Consider the following 22,596-nt stretch of genomic DNA (forward strand, 5'->3'; position numbering starts at 1 on the left):
TAGATATAATTGAAATCTTATAACTCTCTGTTTATCTTTCTTATCATTTAACTAACACACTACATTCTAGGCATTGCTTGGTATTCGGTCTACCACTGCTTCCCTTCTGGTTGGTTCCATGACCAAGATATAGTCACTTAAAATTTCTTTCAAATTAAACCTCTTTGTAATGGTGGTTTCTGTGATGTTGATTAAAATCACATATCACTACAATCATTTCCCCTCTGGAAGCCTCCCTCATTGCTATATCCATTTCAAAATCACTCATTTTCATCAAGGAAGTAAACAATGCACCAACAAGTAAACAGAGGACATGAAAATTAGCCTTACACATAAAGATTTAGAATTAAAGATTGCAAAGGGATTATTAGGTTTGCTAAAGTAGGAGGCAAAGATGGTAAATAAAATCACCAAGCTATTTTTCCCACCAAGATTGAGGTTTCATTTCCAGTTAGGAACTCCCACTCAATAAATATAAAAAAGCAGAAAGCATGAAACATGAATCTCCTTCCATAAATGGAAAGGAGTGGGAGACATATATTCCTTTAACAAAACACGATTCCTACCAATCACTGTGGTTCTACAAGCTGCTTCTCATCTAAGTCCAACATGATTATAGCCTGACAAACAAGAACCATTGGCATGAAACAACAATTACAAAATGCTACATCACAGATTCAAATATTTCTCATACCGGTGAAGCGAGTGAACTAGAACACAAGGGAAGACAGAAAAGTAGAAATCACCCCAAAGGGAAAATCTTAAGGCCACAATAAGGATTGTGGAGCCAAAGAAGCATGTAAGCCGGGCTATGAACCGAAAAAGAGGCTTCTTGCTTCATCTGCTTTGATAGCTTTTGCAAATCTCCATGTATCCTTGGTTTTGATTATTCTCCATTAGATATTATTATATTTTATATATTTTTAATCTATCCAAATTCAAGGCAAGCCACTCAACCTCACCATACTACAAATCTATTCCTCAAATGTAGACTCAAATGATGATGAATTTGAACTTTTCTACAGTGAGCTTCAAGGTGCTCTCAAGCAAATACCAAAAAAATGATTTTTCATATATTATGGGTGATTTTAATGTAAAGTTAGGACAAGGAGAAGTTGCAAGAATAGTAGGCAAGTTTGAAGCTAGCTGAACATTATAAAGCCAGCAATCACCTAGTGTAATTTTGCCAGGAAAATCATCTCAACATATTGAACATGTGGTTTATACAACACAAGCAACAGTTATACACATGGGCAGCATCAAATAGACAACATTTAAATGAGATAGGCTTCACTGTATGCCAACAAACCTGGAAAAGTTCAATTGCATCTGTTAAGACACTTCTTGGTGCTGATTGTAGCTCACATCATTAGCTATCAATGGCTAAACCGAAACTCAAACTGTGCAAAATGAAGATATAGCCCCCAAAATTCATTGTGAACAACATCTCTCCGGTGTATACCATAGAAATTAAGAATAGGTTTGAGTCTCTGAATTTAGAAGGGAAAGACCCAAATGAACAGTGACGAGAGATCCAAGGTAACATCACGGAAATTGCTGGAAAGTATGTGTCAAGCCAAAAACCAAAGAGAATGAACAAATGGCTATCTGATGACACCATCAAAATAGTTGATCAGCGAAGGTGGTCAAACCAAATACAATAAGGACAAAGTTAAAAGGCTGAATTATGCAATTCAACTTTTCAGCATGACTAGGAACTGTTAAAGACCGCAACGGAAATGTACCAAGTGACCAGCAGAAAATCAAGAACAGTTGAAAAGAATATACAGCAGTTTGACTTACCATCAGGATGACGATGACAGCCCCATTAATAAATAATCAAACATCTTCAAAGAAGTAATAGAATGGGTCATGGGGAAATTGCCAAACTAGAAAGCCCCATGTATTGATTGAATACGTGCGGAATTTCTAACCCCAATGCAACTTAATATTATCACTCTCATGTCAAGAGATATGGACTACATGTCAATGGCCTCAGGACTATAAAAGATCTGGTTTTATCCCATTAATAAAGAAATAATAAATAAATAATAAAATAATAAATAAGGTAGACCATAACCTACTACTAGATAAAGTAGAAGAATGTGGGTTAGACAGCATCACCACCAGATGGATTCGTAACTGGCTGACCAACCGCACTCAACGTGTAGTCCTCAATGGAACTGCATCTACATGGAGGGAAGTATGCAGTGGAGTACCACAAGGCTCTGTTTTAGGCCCAGTACTCTTCAACATCTTCATCAATGATTTGGATGAGGGAATAAATGGGGAACTCATCAAATTTGCAGATGACACCAAGCTGGCAGGAATAGCCAACACTCCAGAAGATAGGCTTAAGATACAGAAGGATCTTGACAAACTTGAATATTGGGCACTATCTAATAAAATGAAATTCAATGGTGAAAAGAGTAAGGTTCTATATTTAGGCAACAAAAACGGAATGCACAGGTACAGTATAGGTGGTACCGTGCTCAATAATAGTAACTGTGAGAGGGATCTTGGAGTTCTAGTGGACAATCATTTAAATATGAGCCAGCAGTGTGCAGCAGCTGCCAAAAAAGCCAACACAGTTCTAGGCTGCATCAACAGAGGGATAGAATCAAGATCACGTGAAGTGTTAATACCACTTTATAATGCCTTGGTAAGGCCACACTTGGAATACTGCATTCAGTTCTGGTCGCCACGATGTAAAAAAGATGTGGAGACTCTAGAAAGAGTGCAGAGAAGAGCAACAAAGATGATTAGGGGACTGGAGACTAAAACATATGAAGAACGGTTGCAGGAACTAGGTATGTCTAGCTTAAGAGAAAGAAGGACTAGGGGAGACATGATAGCAGTGTTCCAATATCTCAGGGGTTGCCACAAAGAAGAGGGAGTCAAGCTATTCTCCAAGGCACCTGAGGACAGAACAAGAAGCAATGGGTGGAAACTAATCAAGGAGAGAAGCAACTTAGAACTGAGGAGAAACTTCCTGACAGTTAGAACAATTAATCAGTGGAACAGCTTGCCTCCAGAAGTTATGAATGCCCCAACACTGGAAGTCTTTAAGAAGATGTTGGATAGCCATTTGTCTGGAACGGTATAGGGTTTCCTGCCTAGGCAGGGGGTTGGACTAGAAGACCTCCAAGGTCCCTTCCAACTCTACTATTGTATTGTATTAAAAAAAATGTGATGCCAGAGACTGCTCCAACTATTACATGTTTGCATTGATTTCTCATGCAAGAAAGTTTATGTTAAAAATCATTAAACAGAAGCTACCGAAGTCATTGATCAAGAGTCACCTGATGTACAAACTGGCTTTAGAATGGGGCTCAACACTCATGATCACATTGCCAATGTTAGATTATAGAAAAGGCACGTAAATATCAAAAGTGATCTTATATGTGCTTTATATGATCTTGATATCCCAACTCACCTGATCAGACTCATCAGATCACTGCACACTGATCAGGAGGCAACAGTGAGAACACTTTATATGAACTCAGTATTCTGAGTTTTCCCTATAGGAGAGGCCTTGAAATCAAATCAAATTCTAATTTAAAGTCAGCAAAGGCCACCTCAAGAAGATACTACATCTTTCTTGAGCTTCATTTAATGCTAATCAGTGGAGACAAACTACATTTCCTAAATCTGGGTTTTTAAAATGCCTGTAATTGTGTTACTTCAAGACAGAATGTGACAAAATTCACAGTATTGACAGCCTCTATAGTGGCATTATATCTATGCTGGGGTTTTTTTGCAAAGGGAAAGGGAAAACAAAAACCTATCTCCCAGTCACTGAAGGATTGATAATCTTTTCTAGATTATTTCATTCTATCTCAAGACACAGGATTTCACTGGCTCCCCCTATTGATTTTCCCTTCTTTCTTCAATAAAGTTTGCAACTTCTCAGGGGGGAGAAGCTTCAAGAAATTAATTGACATTACAGTGTTTGTAATGCGGCAATTACCAATATAGTCAGTAGATAGACACTATATAATGTCTGAGTGAGGCATGAAAGTAGAAATGAAAAAGACAGAAGGGGTTTTGAAGGAAAGGACTGTAAACTGTAGACTTATGAACCAAATATAATGTAACTGGCTTGTCAAGTTTATACAATAGGACAGCTGATACAAATTTAAGTATTATATATGACATTCATCCAAAAAGCAAAAAAGACTTCTGCTATAACCGTATCCTTTTAACTCACAAGTCCTAAAGTTGTACTTTTAATAAAAAGATGGTGAGAAGGGGAAATTACAGAAATAAACATATCAATTTAAGCTTCTGATTTAACATATGAAATAAACATGCGGAGGTTCCTTTCTGATTGTTGTTGTTTTTTTAAAAAAAACTGCAGCAAAAGGCTATATACCATATCCTTGGCATACTTGACATATACCGTTAAGTATTTCTTAGTGAAGCTTCCATAATAATTTTCTCACTCCCTCGGTACAGAAATAGCAACATTCACTTTGTTAAGAGTCTGCTGTAGGCACCATTTTCCAGTAACTGTGCCTTTGATCGCTCACGGTGGTCAACAATGAAAAGCCATGTTTAGAAAGGAAAATACTGAGGTTAAAGAACAACAATAGCGAGAGAAACACACAGCTCAGTTCCTGCTCTTTACCTTGGCTCTGCATACTGCTATGTTTGCTGGGAGCTGGGAAAATTGTTGTAGTTCAAAAACATCGTGGACTGCCCAATGACTCATTTTATTTTCAGCGTTGCTTGCGCCAACCACATGTTGGTTTGAATGAACATATGGAACTTCAGCAACATTATCTAATAATTGAAACAGAATACAGAAATTAGTGGTTTAAGATTGCAATATGATTGACTTGTAGATGGATGTTCCATTAAAATTAAGTTCCTCACAAAATCTCAATGTTAATTTCCATTACTATGGATTCAGAAATTCTAAAGATCCTAGTTAGCTGATGGTACATTTTAATCTCTAGCTTTAAATATTTAGCAATTTGAAAAAAAATGTTCAATTCATCTTTCTTTAATAAAGAGAAAGCTTTTGTTTCCCTTGTAGTGACTTAAACTTATAATAATTTCATGGATATGACCATGCTGTTGTTGTTCTGAGACAATACAAAGTGTCTTCTTTCAGGTGTTTTGTTTTTTAATTTCCCACTGTAGTCTTTCTGGCTGGTGTCTCCAACTTTATCCAACTTGCTTAGCTTTCCTTAAAGTGAACTAGATAATGCCATCTGATCCAACATTAATTATAATCATTGTTAAATATTGCATTCTAATCATTATTACTGGGGCTGATGCATAACACAATAAAATACAAGATTACTGAAAATATTTAAAAATTATTATAATACTCAATTTTAACTTAGCCAGATTGGGCTTATGTTAACCAATTAAAATTATTTCTGCTTGATCAGCTTCAATGATTATAGAAAAGAACTAAAAACTCTTCTATGCAATCCACAAGAACCAATACCAATCTATATTCCGATTAAATATTCTACATGTTATTATTAATTACTTCTAATGACCACTGAATCCATAGGGACTCTTGGCAATTTACAAGAAACATACAAACATCACAGAATCAAGAATAGAATATATTAACAAAACCAGAGTACAAGAAAATTAAGGCAGAATGAAGACCCAAAACACCCTTTGAAGAGCTTTATTTGGATCAGTTTCTCAAAGGTAGTCTGGGTAACAGCCAATCAGATGCTAATGAGAGGTCATTCCAAGGATTTGATGCCAAATGCTCCATTGGCTTTTGCTACTGGTTTAGCAAAAGTTATGCAAGCCCACCTAAAATCAGTTAATAAGAACAACACCTAATATGTTTTGCTGACTTTGTAGAGAAGGTATAATGTAGGACCTCATGAATGGTATATAATATGCAGCAGGTAAATACTTATTACAATAAATACTTTATGTTTAATGTGTTGCGAATTCCTAGATTATCTCCTCCAGTAGCTTCTTGTTCAAGTTATATAACACTATCAACAAGATCAAATATTGAAGAATAATTTTTTATCAGTGACCAATGGTTCAACATTGCCTTCTGATCTCTCTGCTCTCCAAAAAATGGAATCATGCAAAGCTGACCCCTCATTGGGCATCTTAGTTTTTAAGCAACATAACAGAGATGTACGACAATCCCTGTTTAGGAAGAATTTATCATCTCAAGGAGAAAGTCTAAGGAAGAACTGAAGATGTAAGGTAAAAGATGAAAAACAGAAAAGAAGAAAATAGCAATAGCACTTAGACTTATATACTGCTTCACAGTGCTTTACAGCCATCTCTAAGTGGTTTACAGAGTCAGCATATTGCCCCCCAAAAAATCTGGGTCCTCATTTTACCAACCTCGGAAGGCTGAGTCAATCTAAGTCAAAATGGTAATTTTCTAGAAACAAATCCTTTGTGAAATAAATATAATTACCAAAAAGTCCATCCAGTGATCCTATTTTTTGTCCTTGGCCTGAGGGTGACTCTTTGCTTACAGAAGACTCCCATCTGCTAGAATTACTGTGTGTTCTCAATGTCATAGAAGGATAATTGAGATATGGTGAGAATCTGGACATCATATGAATTCCACTCCTCTTGCCCTTTAGTGTTAGATTTTTTTTACTAGCATTAAGCTTCTTAACTGGAAAATGTTCTTCTTCTGATGAATATTCCTCTATAATCTGAGAATCAGCATTGCTTTCTTTTCTACTTGGACTGCTTCTATGAACAACAGTTTTAGAAGACTTATTTCTTTCCTTGTTCTGGAATAGTTTTTGTTTCACAGTACTGGTTAATTTCTGCTTTCCTGAAATGGACATCTCAATATCTTCAGATTCGTCGCTAACATCACTTACTTCATTCCTAGCTGTTGTCTTTCGGGTGTTTTCAAATGGTTTTATTTTACTGAAAGGCAGAACATTCGTGTAGCTCTCCTCGGAAGTCAAATGTTTTTGCAATGGTTTAAGTAAATGCATTTTTTTTGCAGCTAAAATGTCACTGTTTCTATCAGTCTCTTGAATTTTTTTAATAGATTCCTGACTATTAGGAAATTGGGAAGGAAAGATAATATCATTTTCACTTGAGCTGTCTTCAATATCCATAACTATTCCATCTTTATTTGAATTATATATGTTTTTACATTGATCCTTTTCTCCTGCACAGCATGGTAAAACAGGATATGTCCTATTTGCTTCTTCATCTAGTTTCTCTTGTCTCTCCACACTCATTTTTGACAGTAAGGTTTTCTTACATTCTGAAATGTTCCTGCCTTCCATTTTCATAGAACCATCATTCTGGGCCTTCCCTTTGGATTGCTCTCTCATAAATCTGTGATCAGCATTTTCATCAACAGACATCCTGATACAACTGCCATCCTTGGCTGTTCTACTTTTCTTTTCTAGAAGCTTAGGAAATCCACACTGCAGTAAACTGAGTTGTCCCTCTGCAACTTTGTCATGTTTTGCTTTGTAATTTCTCTTTTTTGTTGCTTGGACCTTAGACTTTTTCTCATGTTCCTCATCACTGAAGTCACTGGAACACTCAAGTCCTTCCTTTTCTAAGGATTTTGTATCTTGATGTTCATAATCACACTCTGTCTCCTGTATAAAAGAAGCCACTGGTTTAAAATGTTTCATTAAATAACATTCGTAATAATCAGCTCTTAAAAACTGCACTGCTGTCATAAAAGTAATTGTCAGTGTTTAAAAGCTGTATCGTGATTTTTAAGATAAGGTGAGATATACCCTGGCTATCAGCTCTTGGATTGATTTTGTAGATCAGTGATGAAGAGGGTTTATTTTCCTAATTTCGCTTTTCACATGTAGCTCCCTGAAAAAAATAACTTCAAAAGTTGGGAGATACAGTGAAATATGTTGGCAGTTTCACAGGGAGATGGAAAGAAAAGTGACAGTGTCAAAAATAGACTTGTCTCATTTTCTTTGGCAGGATGTCTTGTGTTCATTGGCTCTGCCTGCATTCAGCATGCACTTATATTAAGCAGGTATGGACTGCTGTGGGGAAAAAATTGTTAGAAACTATTCAAATTCTTGGGATGACTATGTAACAACAAAAAAGCTACCTATTATTTACTTACTAAGGAGAAAATTTTTACCATAGCTTCCACTGTCTAATCTTTCAATATTTTTTCTTTTTTGTTTTTGTGCAAAACAATTATTCAAATCAAAGATATATAAATTGGCATGTGTAGCTTAATAAGAAAACAAATCCTATTCCATTCAACAAGTGTTGAAATTAATACATATGGTATTAGAAGTTTAGTTTAATTAATTTTAAGGAAATATATTGAAGAAATAGTGGAATATATGGTAAAAATATGTTCATGCATTCAATTGACTAATCTCCACATTCTCTATATTACAGTATATTTTGATGGTACAGTTTCTACATATACTTATCATACCTTGTTTATCAGCTGTATTAGGCTTCCTTTTAGAATGAAGCCTTTGAATATAACAAAATATAAATAATTCCCTTGACTCCAAATATAAACAATATAAACTCTAAAGTCAAGGGAGGTACTTCAGATAAACTTTGCAAATGTTCTCATGGTAGAGCTCTTGAAAATTGTTATTATTTTCTAATAGGAATAATATATCGGACCCTCTATATTTCATCGAATTACTTGTGCAACTTGCTTCCAATATATCATAATAAATTCTCACTTCTATTATTAGACTGAACATTCTGAATTCTGAATTTTAGTAAGGGGGAAATGTTCTCCTGCTCTTGAACTGAAGCGCAATAATGATATTAAGACAGTAAGAGACAAAAAAACAAATGTACAGTTTATTACACTAACTCCATAGTTACATCAAAAGCATCATCCCTTGTTATTTAACTTTTAAAAACCATCTTAACTGGCTGTACATTAATAAATGTTTTCTTATGAGATTCCTCTGTATTAGCTGTGCTCTGCAATGCCATGTAACACTGATCATATCTATTCAGCTCTACCTTTTCATGAACCGGATTCAAAACCTGTCAAAGGAACTGGAAAATAAACTTTGTATATTATAATGCAAGCAGAAAGCACTGAATTTAGAATATCAATGGCCTCACATTCCTAATACTTCTTTCTAATTCTTCCTGTTTTCTTCAGATTTTATTTGTAGAAGGAAATGTTATAAATCACATGTACAAAAACATTATACAGCATGTTTCTTGATATTATTGTTTATTATTTTTACCTCGCGAGGCTGGGATCCCTCTTTCAACCACGTAGCAGCTGTCATGACACCAGCTTCTACTTGGCCTTCTCTCTATAAAAAAGCAAAACAATTTTAAATAAGTCAATCCCTGAATTGGTCTACAAATTCTGACTATGTCACTAAATTGAATACTAATAGTATAAAAATTCTATTTCCTATGTAAGAAATCTGACTTCAATTTGTGCTCAAGGAATGGGAATAGGGAATATCAATTGGCACATTTACTAAGGTCTGAAAAGACTGTCAAAGTACCAGCTCAATATAAAGGAACTTTCTAAGTTTTTTTAATTTCAATATTTGATGTAAGAATAAATCCCTACAGCCCTAAGGAATATAACCCACCCAAAATAGAAATCTGGCAGAAATAAAACAAAGAGATATGTAATACAATGTCCCAGAAAAGAGGCTGATTGAGTAGCTGACATCCTGAGCACACACACACAAAAAAAACCCAAATCATAAAGATGAAGATAAAGGAAAGAATTATGCATTCACATTTCCCAGTAGGGTAAATTTGTACACAGTTAAAATTAAGTGAATAGAAAAACATGCTATTGTAATAAACTGGACTATTTTCATGCAATGAGAATTTGTGATTTTATCAGTGAATATTCTTTTGAATTTTCTAATTAGTTATTATTCAGCGACATAAAAAAACAACAGGGTGGGTAAATCAAAATGTTCAGAAAGCCCAAATAAATGCACAGTACCTCTAGGATCTCTTTTGTAAGACAGGATCCATGGTCTTGAAGTCTGAAAAGATTACGGATCCCAAAAAGTTCTCCTTGATGCTCTCTGGATCCTTGAACCGCCTTGAAGTATCGCTTGGCATTTTTATTTCCAATCGCCACAAAATGCAGTTGCTAAAACAGAGCAATACACGTTTCAAATGAGCATGTCAGCAATGTAGCAGAATTTCCAAACATACACAGTACCAAAAGAGGTTTATTAAAGTAAGCAGAATGTCCAACAAGGAAATAACATATTTTTATTTTCCCCGGTGGATGTGGTATCGTTCTACCACATTAACATATAGCACAGGACAGGTATGATCTTTCCTATTATTTTGTATAACATATGAAATTAATGTCTATTAAAAACTAAGACATACTGTCCAGGGCATCATCATCATCTTCATCCCTGCAATAATTCATTAACTAGAATAGCAAATGATATTAACATACTAGATAATACTCACTTGCTTACTGTCAAGTAAGTATTATTTGAGATAGGTCACAGAAAGGCCTTGAAATTGGTCCCAATATATTATCATCCAGGTTTCCCTTTAGCTAGACTCTAGAACAAACTCGCGGCCCATGGGCCAGATGCGTCATGTACTGGCCACGCACACGCCGGGTTTAGTGAAGGGGTAAAAAGTCACAATATGTCACATTACGATGCAATGATGCAAGTTTGACGCCCCAGGGCTAGAGTAATAGCCCACTTCCTCCTAACCACTCTGGTTCTGAACTAAGGTGCTTTGTGGGAGGAATAGCTTTGTAAAGGAAGCATGCGAAGCCAATGAATCATACATTGTCTGCCTCTGATATAAGATGGCAAAACCAGCATCTCTACTATACATTTTACTGAAGTCCAACTTCAACAATTCAGCATCTAAAGTATACTGCATAAATATGGAAATATTTAGATTGGTCGTCGGCCAAAAATCTATGTAACATAGCATCATTACAGGGCTCTTTGATACCAACGGTCGTGGGGAGGGGCAGGTGCGAGGACACATTAAGAACGCGCAGTCGGTTGGGAGACCGGGGTTTTTGGTCATTCCCGGTCGTTTGTACCAAGGAGGAGGAGCTTCCAACGATGGCGGTCGCCTCCTGAGCTCCGGAGCGAACTATGGAGCGCCCGACCGGGCAAAGGACTGCAACCGGCCCTGTGACACCAGAGGGGGCCGAGAGTTGATAGCCCGTCCACCCTGGCTTGTTTTGGGCCAGTTCTGGCCTTCCAGGGTGGTCGGTGGAGATCGGAGGGCAGGAAGGAGCGGAAGATTGTAAGCGGCATTCGGCTGGGAAGAAGCCTACGAACATGGCGACGGCGCAGTGCGGCTGCGCGGGCGGCGCAGGCGCCGGTAAATTTAAAAAAGAGCCGAAAAGCCGGATAATAAAAGGGAAGGAATGGGCACCATCGGAGAGCCCCCAGAGAGCCCCCAGAGAGCCACCGGAGGCACCGGAGGGTCACCAGCAGCACCGGAGGCACAGGGAGGAACAAGGCAGTAACAACGGAGCGCTGGAGAGGCACCAAAGATTGGTGAGGCACTGAAATAATGGCCGGGGATGTCTTGGAGCCTTGAGGCCACTGGAGATCTGGACTTGGGGCTGGACATGGGGCTGTGGACAGGCTGGAGCAGCCTGAGCAGGCATTTGGGGCTATGGACAGGCCTGAGCAACTACCCAGCCTAAAACAATTAGGATAATGAAGCCCCCCCCACCCATTAAGGAACTTATATTCATCTGGGACCATTTGAACCATCTGTCTCCCATTGACCATCTTTGCCTCTTTCCACCATTTGCGCCACTTGGATATCTCTCACTTCCCCCCCCCCTTCCTCTGGAGTTACCATCTTGACATTATTACCATCCAAACATTATTTACCATCTATCTATCATCTACTACTTACCATCTTCCTCTGAAGTTACCATCCAGACATTTTTACCATCACTTAACATCTAAACTTTAAGACTCTGGTCCCCATTGAGACCCAGCCCTGCCGGCTATTACCTATCAACTTTGTTTTATCAACACCTTACCCTACTGGGTCTTTCACTATTCAATCAATTTATTCAAGGTTAGACCTGCTCCACCTGCGAGAAGCCCCTCTCTCGCAGGTTTGGCCCCGGGCCCTTTCAAGGTCCAGCCTTGATGACGGGTTTGTGAACCCCGAGAGGTGGAAGAAAAGGAAGCTGAGGGGCTTTTTATCAAAATGTTTTATTGTGTTTTTAGGGGGTTCTAGGAAAGGGAGGGGGGATAACCAGGCCAGGAGGGAAGCCAACGCCAGACGAACAGGTGAGTCTACGAAGGAAGTGAGCGGGGTGAGGGGGGAGAGGGAACAAGTTATTCCAGTAGAGGGTTGTTTTATTACAACGGTCGCGGGGAGGGGGGGATGCGAGGACAAGAAAAGATCGCAAGGTCGGTTGGGAGACCGTGGCTGCTGGCTACGCCCGGTCGCTTGTACCAACCCCCGCAGCCTAGGTGGTCGGGAACTACAGAGCCAGGGCCTTAGGCTGATGCTCTGCAATGCAAGGTCTGTGACCAACAAGGCCCCCCTCATTAACGAGTTGATCTCGGAGGGGGAGCTAGACCTTGCAGGGATAACGGAAACCTGGTTGGGCCACGAGGGTGGTTTACCCCTCGTGGAAATGTGCCCACCGGGTTTCCGTGCATTCCATCAGCCTCGGGCCCTGGGTAAGGGTGGTGGGGTGGCGGTAGTTATACGGGATTGTCTAGAGCCGAGGGAGTTCACTGTTCCTCAGATACCCGGGTGTGAGTCGCTGGGTATGAAATGGGGCCCAGGGAGGCAGTGGGGTCTGCTGATTGTATACTTGGCTCCTCGCTATACGTCAGCGGCCCTGCCCGAGCTCCTCGAGCTGGTCTCGGAGACGGCGGTTGAGATTCCCAGACTCTTGGTTATGGGGGATTTCAACCTGCCGTCGACGGGAGCAGCGTCTGAGGTGGCTCGGGAGTTCATGGCTTCCATGACAGCCATGGGCCTGACCCAACTAATTCAGGGCCCCACACATGAAGGCGGCCACACACTGGACCTTATCTTTGTATCTGAACAGTGGACGAGTGATCTGGGAATAGGGGATTTAGAGATTATGCCCCTGTCATGGTCAGATCACTCATATCTCCGGCTCAACTTCCCTGGCGCTACCCTCCACCGCGAGGAGGCGGAACCAGTATGTTCAAGCTGGTACCGCCCCAAGCACTTGATGGAACCGGATAGGTTCCAGGCGGAGCTTGGGCCGTTACCTGTAGCCCTAACCCGCGCTCGGTCGGAGGACCTAGTCGACGCCTGGAATAGGGCGACGGCGGGGGCCTTAGACCGGGTCGCGCCTCTGCGACCTCTCCTGCGGCAGCGAGCCACCCGGGCCCCTTGGTATACCGAGGAGCTCAGGGTGATGAAGCGCCATAGGAGACGTCTAGAGAGCAGGTGGAGGTCCTCACGCTCCGAATCTGACCGAACACAGGTAAGAGCCTTTTTACGGACTTACCTTGTGGCATTGAAAGCGGCCAAACGTAGGCATTGTGCCGCTCTCATTGCGTCTGCGGATAACCGCCCTGCCGCCCTGTTTAGGGTGACCCGCTCTCTCCTGTTGCAGGAGACGCGGGAGGCGCCCTTGCAGGGAAGAGCAGAGGAGTTTGGAGAATATCTGCAAGACAAAGTCGCTCAGATCCGGAGCGGATGGGCCCCCCCCAGTGGTCCGGACGAGCCGACATCAGTGAGTCTTGTGAGTCCACTCTGGGAGGAGTTTGACTCTGTTGCCCCCGAGGATTTAGACGGGTTACGGGGACGGCTACGACCCACCACATGTTCAATGGACCCGTGCCCCTCCTGGTTGGTACTGGCATCCTGGGAGGTGACGCGAGGCTGGCTTCTGGGCCTGGTGAACGCCTCGTTGGGTGAGGGCTTCTTACCGGCTGCCTTGAAAGAGGCGGTGGTGAAGCCCCTGCTCAAGAGGCCTTCACTTGACCCAATGGAGCTAGCTAATTATCGTCCAGTCTCCAACCTTCCCTTTTTAGCGAAGGTTGTTGAGAATGTGGTGGCGCAGCAGTTTCCACGGCACCTCGACGAATCCGTATATCTAGACCCACGCCAGTCCGGCTTCCGACCCGGGCACAGCACCGAGACAGCCTTGGTCGCGTTGGTGGATGATCTCTGGAGGGCCAGAGATAGAGGTTGTTCATCTATCATGGTCCTATTAGATCTCTCAGCGGCTTTTGATACCATCGACCATGGTATCCTATTGCGCCGGCTGGAGGGGATGGGAGTCGGAGGCACCGTTTTACGGTGGTTCGGCTCCTACCTCTCCGGCCGGATGCAATATGTGTTGACTGGGGGGCAGAGGTCGACCCCGAGGCCACTCTCTTGTGGGGTGCCGCAGGGGTCGGTCCTCTCGCCCCTTTTGTTCAACGCATATGTGAAGCCGCTGGGTGAGATCATCCGTGGCTTTGGGGTTGAGTACCATCTGTACGCTGATGATACTCAGCTGTACATTTCAACCCCAAGCCACCCCAACGAGGCTGTCGAAGTGATGTCCCGGTGTTTGGAAGCCGTCGGGGTCTGGATGGGGGACAACAGACTCAAACTCAACCCCTCCAAGACTGAGTGGCTGTGGCTACCGGCACCTCGGTTCAGCCAGTTAATTCCATCACTGGCCATAGGGGGCGAGCAATTGCCCCCTGTGGAACGGGCGCGCAATTTGGGCATCCTCCTAGATGCCCGGCTGTCAATGGATGATCATGTGGCAGCCGTGGCAAGGGGGGCGTTCCACCAGGTTCGCCTGGTGCGCCAATTGCGCCCCCTTCTGGACCGTGATGCCCTACGCACAGTCACTCATGCGCTGGTGACGTCTCGCCTGGACTACTGTAACGCTCTCTACATGGGGCTTCCCTTGGGACGCGCCCGAAGACTGCAGCTAGTCCAGAACGCAGCCGCGCGGGTAGTCATGGGGAGTACTAGGTACTCCCACGTAACACCTCTCCTGCGCGAGCTGCACTGGCTACCTGTGGTCTTTCGGGTGCGGTTCAAGGTTCTGATTACCATCTTTAAAGCGCTCCATGGCATAGGGCCTAGTTACCTGCGGGATCGCATCCTCCCGCACACATCCCTGCGGCCAATCCGCTCTCACAGGGAGGGCCTTCTCCTGGTGCCGTCCACGAGGCAATGCCAACGGGCGACACCGAGGAGTAGGGCCTTCTCTGTGATGGGCCCAACCCTCTGGAGTGACCTCCCCCCCGACATTAGAACCACTACTGACCTCCGCTCCTTCCGACAGAAACTGAAGACACACCTGTTCCGACTGGCTGGTTTGGCATAATTTACAACGTCTACCCCCCTGGCATATACTTTTTACTGGCTTTTAGAGGGATAGTGTATAAATTGTATGATATTTTAAATTTTTATATTGTTTACTTATTAGCTGTACAGTTTTGGCCTATTTTATCCTCCTCCTATGCATACATGTATTTTATTTGGTGTTTTTTAATACGGACTGTACACCGCCCCGAGTCCCTTTCGGGAGAGGGGGCGGTATATAAGTGCTAATAAATGAAATGAAATGAAATGAAACCCCTGCATACTAGGTGGTCAGGTTTCACAGGCCCAAGGCCTGAGACTGCTGTTATGCAACGCGAGGTCCGTTGTTAATAAGGCCCCCCTCATTCATGATCTTATCTTGGAGGGGGAGCCGGACCTCGCAGGAATAACCGAGACCTGGTTGGGCTCCGAGGGAGGTTTACCCCTCGTTGAATTGTGCCCACCAGGTTATCGAGCATTTCATCAGCCTCGGGCCCAGGGGAGGGGCGGCGGGGTAGCAGTGATTATTCGGGAAGACCTTGAGCCGAGAGAGTTCACCGTGCCACAGACATCCGGGTGTGAGTCCCTTGTTGTGAGATGGGGCCCAGGGAGGCAGTTGGGCCTGCTGATAGTATACCTGGCTCCTCGCTATACATCAGCGGCCCTGCCTGAACTCCTTGAGCTGATCTCATCGGTGGCGATTGAGACCCCCAACCTTATAGTGATGGGGGATTTCAATATGCCGTCGATGGGAGAAGCGTCTGAGGGGGTTCGGGAGTTCATGGCTTCCATGACAGCCATGGACCTGACCCAGTTAATTCAGGGCCCTACTCACGAGGGAGGCCACACGCTGGACCTCGTTTTTGTCTCAGGCCGGTGGATGAGTGATCAGGGAATAGGGGACTTAGTCATTACTCCCCTGTCATGGTCGGATCACTATCTTCTCCGGCTGGACTTCCCTGGTGCTACCCCACACCGCGAGGAGGCGGAACCGGAAGGTATTAGATGGTTCCGCCCCAAGCGCCTGTTGGAACCAGATAGGTTCCAGACGGAGCTTGGGCCACCTCCTGTGGATTTGACCCGCCCCCGAGTGGAGGACCTGGTAGACGCATGGAGTAGTGCGACTACCGGGGCCCTGGACCGGGTGGCGCCTTTGCGGCCTCTCCTGCGGCGACGAACCACCCTGGCTCCCTGGTTTACCGAGGAGCTAAGGGTGATGAAACGCCAAAGGAGACGCCTAGAGAGTCGTTGGAGATCCTCTCGTTCCGAATTTGACCGAGCACAGGCACGAGCCTACTTGAGGACGTACCTTGTGGCATTAAGAGCGGCCAAACGTCAACATTGCGCCGCCCTTATTGCGTCTGCAGATAACCGCCCTGCCGCCTTGTTTCGGGTGACTCGTTCCCTCTTGTTTGAGAGGCCGCGGGAAGCCCCTTTACAGGGTAGAGCAGAGGAGTTTGGGAAATATCTACATGACAAAGTCGCTCAAATCCGGATGGGATGGACCCCCTTCAGTGGTTCAGTAGAGACGCCCGTGGCGAGTCTTGAGGGTCCGCTTTGGGAGGAGTTTGATTCGGTTGCCATCGAGGATTTGGACAGGTTGCGTGGACGTCTGCGACCCACCACATGTTTATTGGACCCGTGTCCCTCCTGGCTTGTACTGGCATCCTGGGAGGTTACACGTGACTGGCTCCTGGTCCTAGTGAACACTTCGTTGGGTGAGGGGTCTCTACCAGCCGCCTTGAAAGAGGCGGTGGTGAGACCCCTGCTCAAGAAGTCTTCCCTGGACCCGACGGATCTAGTCAATTATCGTCCAGTCTCCAACCTTCCTTTTTTAGCGAAGGTTGTAGAGAGTGTGGTGGTACAGCAGTTCCCACGCCACCTGGAGGAAAATGATTATCTAGACCCGCGCCAGTCCGGCTTCCGACCCGGGCACAGCACGGAGACGGCCTTGGTCGCATTGGTGGATGATCTCTGGCGGGCCAGAGATAGGGGTTGTTCCTCTATCCTGGTCCTATTAGACCTCTCGGCGGCTTTCGATACCATCGACCATGGTATCCTGTTGCACCGGCTGGAGGGGCTGGGAGTCAGGGGCACCGTGTTACGGTGGTTTGGCTCCTACCTCACTGACCGGACGCAACGTGTGTTGGCAGGGGAGCAGAGATCGACCCGGAGGCCTCTCACATGTGGAGTGCCACAGGGTTCGGTACTCTCGCCTCTCCTGTTCAACACATACATGAAACCGCTGGGCGAGATCATCCGTGGTTTTGGGGTGGGATATCATCTGTATGCTGATGACACTCAGCTATACATCTCCACCCCAAACCACCCCAATGAGGCCATCGAAGTGATGTCCCGGTGTTTGGAGGCCGTACGGATCTGGATGGATGGCAACCGACTGAAACTCAACCCTTCCAAGACGGAGTGGCTGTGGCTTCCGGCGCCCCGGTTCAACCAGATGTGTCCATCTCTGGCCATTGGGGGCGTGCAACTAGCCCCTATGGAACAGGTGCGCAATTTGGGCGTCCTCCTGGATGCCCGGCTGTCCATGGATGACCATGTAACAGCCGTGGCAAGGGGGGCGTTCCATCAGGTTCGCCTGATGCGCCAATTGCGCCCCTTATTGGACCGGGATGCCCTACGCACAGTCACCCATGCGCTGGTGACGTCTCGCCTGGACTACTGCAATGCTCTCTACATGGGGCTTCCTTTGAGATGCACTCGGAGACTACAGTTGGTCCAGAACGCGGCCGCGCGGGTGATCATGGGGAGGACTAGATTCTCCCCTGTAACACCTCTCCTGCGCGAGCTGCACTGGCTTCCTGTGGTCTTCCGAGTGCGTTTCAAGGTCTTGATTATGATCTTTAAAGCGCTCCATGGCACAGGGCCTAGTTACATGCAGGATCGCATCCTGCCCCACACATCCCTACGACCAATCCGCTCTCACAGAGAGGGACTTCTCCGGGTGCCGACCGCCAAACAGTGTCGGGGGGCGACACCCAGGAGCAGAGCCTTCTCTGTGATGGGCCCAGCCCTGTGGAATGACCTCCCCCGGGACATCAGGATGACTTCCGATCTCCGCTCCTTCCGTGTACAACTGAAAACCCACCTCTTCCAACTATCTGGCCTGGCTCAACCGTAATTTCCTCGTACTCCTCCTGACTGTCTGTTTTTAATCATTTTGAATTGGATTGTACATGGGGTATTGTAATTAGGGTATTTTAATGGTTTTTAACTGTCTATGTATTGTATCTGTCAACCTCCTCCGAACATGTGTGTCCTTGTACTTATGTGTGTCGTGGATTTATGTAAATGTTATATGTTTTTACTCCATTGTACGCCGCCCCGAGTCCTTTTCGGAAAGGGAGCGGCTAATAAATTTAAATTATTATTATTATTATCATCTTATCCAGTAAAATGTATAACTGTGACACAACTTTAAATCTCACAAATTATTCTCCCTTCACCATATAAAGTGCGAGCACTGAGGATCACTTAAGAGCTTTATATTTCACAAATTCAGATATTGCGTAGACTCTAGATATATGACCTTCTATGACATTGATCTTCTTTCCCAATCCTGAATCCTAGTGAGCACAATAGTACTCATTTCTATGGGTAGTATTCTCCAGTTTTCTTTTCTGTGGTCTGCGCTGGAAACTACCCTTAGCAGCTTGTTGCCCTCCAGCTGTGATGGATTATACTATTTGGAGATGATGAGAGTTGAAATCCAGCATAGCTGCAGGATATCAGAAGTCTGATTTAGAAGGATTAAAATTCAGACTGCGAGAATATATCACATTTATGGTTGAGGCATGGAATTTTAGGCTGTCAGCTGAGGAGCAGCAAAGGAACTGGAAGACAGAAAAAGAGAAAGAAGGAATAGACATCCTTAAATTCTTAATAGTTAACAGTAAATATCCTAGATGAGATATGTCAGCTATAAGATCAAGTAATCCCTATCTGCACTTTACAAGAATATTTCAGAAGAGGCAAAATAACTTCTTCCTCTCCCTTTTATTCTATAGATAAATGAAACACTCAACATGTACATTGACCGAGCACTATAAAGTGCAGCAGGGGGAAAAATCTTTTGGAATTTTACAGACCTCAGCCTGAAAACTACAAATCTCAGAGCATGAACATTCCCTGAGTTTTGCGACTCTTGTCTGCTGAAGAAATGTCGAGACTTAAAAGTTTCCATAACCTTTTGTGCCACTTCAGCTGTCCCAACAAATATCTTCTGATTATAGGTATAGTAATAAAATAAAATTTGATTTTTTTCCCCCCATTAAATACATTTGGATGAATGGCAGAGTTCCTTTTCCTTAATATTATCCAGTGCAGGAATGCTTAATTTTGTGAATCAGAATTAAATTAATCCAAAAGCTATAAAACCAAACTAAAGATTACTGAGTTGTATTTGGTTGACTTCCCCTCCCCAACAAACAGGGCAAGTCATAGCAATTTATGAAGAAACCAATATGACTGCAAATATAATGAAAACTTTTACCTGTTTGTAAATCTGTCGTAAGTATATCATCTCTTCCACAGTCCCCAAAGAAATTAGGCGAAATACTTTCACATTCCTACGCTGGCCAATTCTGTATGCTCTGCAAAATCATTATTTTCAAGATCAAAATAAAGATGAACCTTCCAACCATAGAAAGCAAACTTTTTTTAACAATTTAATAATTAGAATGTACCTGTCAATGGCTTGAAGATCATTAGCTGGATTCCATGTTGGATCGAACAGTATAACAATATTAGCACCAACAAAATTAAGACCCAATCCACCAGCCCTTAATAATAAGGAAAAGACACGTAAAGGTTAAGGAACAAATACAAGGGTACAAAACAATGTATACCACGTGGTACTCCTGGTCTAATTTTTTTCCTCTTTACAAATTAATGACAATTTCAAAATTATCAGCAATTAAAGTATGGCTACAAAATAAAATTAAACAAAAATACAACGTAGATCTTCATTATAGACAAACTGACTGCAGTTCCATAGTCCCTCAAAATTTTCCTAGAACCGTTTGAGTAGTGATACCTAATCACCTCCATAATTCACATCCTGATGGGAAAACCTTAGCCGTTTTTACAGTAGCAGAATAATTTTAAGATGTATAACTTGTGCAGCAACATTCTTTGCTCACTTATGTGGAGAAAACCTAACACATATATTTAATGTATTACTCTATTAAAAAGAAAAAGTATTCTGCCACAAAGTTAACCAAATCTATCATTCTTCCATTTGAAACCAGGAGATGTTATCCATGCTCATTTTGGTTACCAATAAAAATTCAAGAAATAAAATTATCTTAATCTTCTATTTTTCATACAATGCTTCCTTTCCATCATTTTTAAATTAGAGGAAAACAGACCACCCCTCGTGGAAATGTGCCCACCAGGTTTCCGTGCATTCCATCAGCCTCGCGCCCTGGGTAAGGTGGTGGTGTGGCGGTAGTTATACGGGAAGGTCTAGAGCCGAGGGAGTTCACTGTCCCTCAGATACCCGGGTGTGAGTCCCTTGGTGTGAAATGGGGCCCAGGGAGGCAGTGGGGCTTGCTGATTGTATACTTGGCTCCTCGCTATACATCAGCGGCCCTGCCCGAGCTCCTCGAGCTGATCTCGGAGACGGCGGTTGAGATCCCCAAGCTTGTGGTTATGGGGGATTTCAACCTGCCGTCAACGGGAGCAGCATCTGAGGTGGCTCGGGAGTTCATGGCTTCCATGACAGCCATGGACCTGACCCAATTAATTCAGGGCCCCACACACGAAGGTGGCCACACACTGGACCTTGTTTTTGTATCTGAACAGTGGACGAGTGATCTGGGTATAGGGGACCTAGCTGTTACACCCCTGTCATGGTCAGATCACTCATGTCTCCGGCTGGACTTCCCTGGCGCTACCCCCCACCGCGAGGAGGCGGGACCAGACGGTCCAAGCTGGTACCGCCCCAAGCACCTGATGGAGCCGGATAGGTTCCAGACGGAGCTTGGGCCATTACCTGTAGCCCTGACCCGCGCTCGGTCAGAGGACCTAGCGGCCGCCTGGAATAGGGCGGCGGCTGGGGCCTTAGACCGGGTTGCGCCTTTGCGACCTCTCCTGCGGCAGCGACCCACCTGAGCTCCTTGGTATACTGAGGAGCTGAGGGTGATGAAGCGCCATAGGAGACGTCTAGAGAGCAGGTGGAGGTCCTCACGCTCCGAATCTGATCGAACACAGGTAAGAGCCTATTTACGGACTTACCTTGTGGCATTGAGGGCGGCCAAACGTAGATATTGTGCCGCTCTTATTGCGTCCGCGGATAACCGCCCTGCCGCCCTGTTTAGGGTGACCCGCTCCCTATCACAGAGGGCGCGGGGGGCGCCCTTGCAGGGCAGAGCAGAGGAGTTTGGGGAATATCTGCAGGACAAAGTCGCTCAGATCCGGAGCGGATGGGCCCCCTTCAGTGGACCGGACGGGCCGCCAACAGCGAGTCTTGTGAGACCATCCTGGGAGGAGTTTGATTCTGTTGCCCCCGAGGATTTGGACAGGTTGCGTGGACGGCTGCGACCCACCACATGTTTAATGGACCCGTGTCCCTCCTGGTTGGTACTGGCATCCTGGGAGGTGACCCGAGGCTGGCTTCTGGGCCTGGTGAATGCCTCATTGGGTGAGGGATCCTTACCAACCGCCTTGAAGGAGGCGGTGGTGAGGCCCTTACTTAAGAGGCCTTCACTCGACCCAACAGAGCTAGCTAATTATCGTCCAGTCTCCAACCTTCCCTTTCTAGCGAAGGTTGTCAAGAATGTGGTGGCGCAGCAATTTCCACAACACCTTGACGAATCCGATTATCTAGACTCACGCCAGTCCGGCTTCCGACCCGGGCACAGCACGGAGACAGCCTTGGTCGCATTGGTCGATGATCTCTGGAGGGCCAGAGATAGAGGTTGTTCCTCTATCCTGGTCCTATTAGACCTCTCGGCGGCTTTTGATACCATCGACCATGGTATCCTATTGCGCCGGTTGGAGGGGATGGGAGTCGGAGGTACCGTTCTGCGGTGGTTCGGCTCCTACCTCGCCGACCGGAAGCAATGTGTGTTGACAGGGGGACAGAGGTCGACCCTGAGGCCACTCACTTGTGGGGTGCCACAGGGGTCCGTCCTCTCGTCTCTCCTGTTCAACACATATGTGAAGCCGCTGGGTGAGATCATCCGTGGTTTTGGGGTTGAGTACCACCTCTACGCTGATGACACTCAGCTGTATATTTCAACCCCAAACCACCCCAACGAGGCTGTAGAAGTGATGTCCCGGTGTTTGGAAGCCGTCGGGTTCTGGATGGGGGACAACAGACTC

The 22,596-nt window shown here is 44.5% G+C and overlaps 1 protein-coding gene across 2 annotated transcripts in view; it reads right to left on the reverse strand.

The window, feature by feature from the left end:
* The window catches only part of ERCC6L2 (ERCC excision repair 6 like 2), a 76,838-nt gene that overhangs the window by 21,063 nt on the left and 33,179 nt on the right, over positions 1-22,596 (reverse strand). For both annotated transcript variants that reach the window (XM_081941701.1, XM_081941700.1), the window contains exons 13-18: positions 19,956-20,051; positions 19,763-19,862; positions 9,926-10,078; positions 9,195-9,266; positions 6,422-7,586; positions 4,631-4,785 (exon numbers count right to left, since the gene is read on the reverse strand). In XM_081941701.1, coding sequence (XP_081797827.1) covers positions 4,631-4,785; positions 6,422-7,586; positions 9,195-9,266; positions 9,926-10,078; positions 19,763-19,862; positions 19,956-20,051 — 1,741 coding nt within the window. The remainder of the gene's footprint in view (positions 1-4,630; positions 4,786-6,421; positions 7,587-9,194; positions 9,267-9,925; positions 10,079-19,762; positions 19,863-19,955; positions 20,052-22,596) is intronic.

This window comes from Natrix helvetica (assembly GCF_964273705.1).
Source record: "Natrix helvetica genome assembly, chromosome: 2".
Taxonomy (NCBI): domain Eukaryota; kingdom Metazoa; phylum Chordata; class Lepidosauria; order Squamata; family Natricidae; genus Natrix; species Natrix helvetica.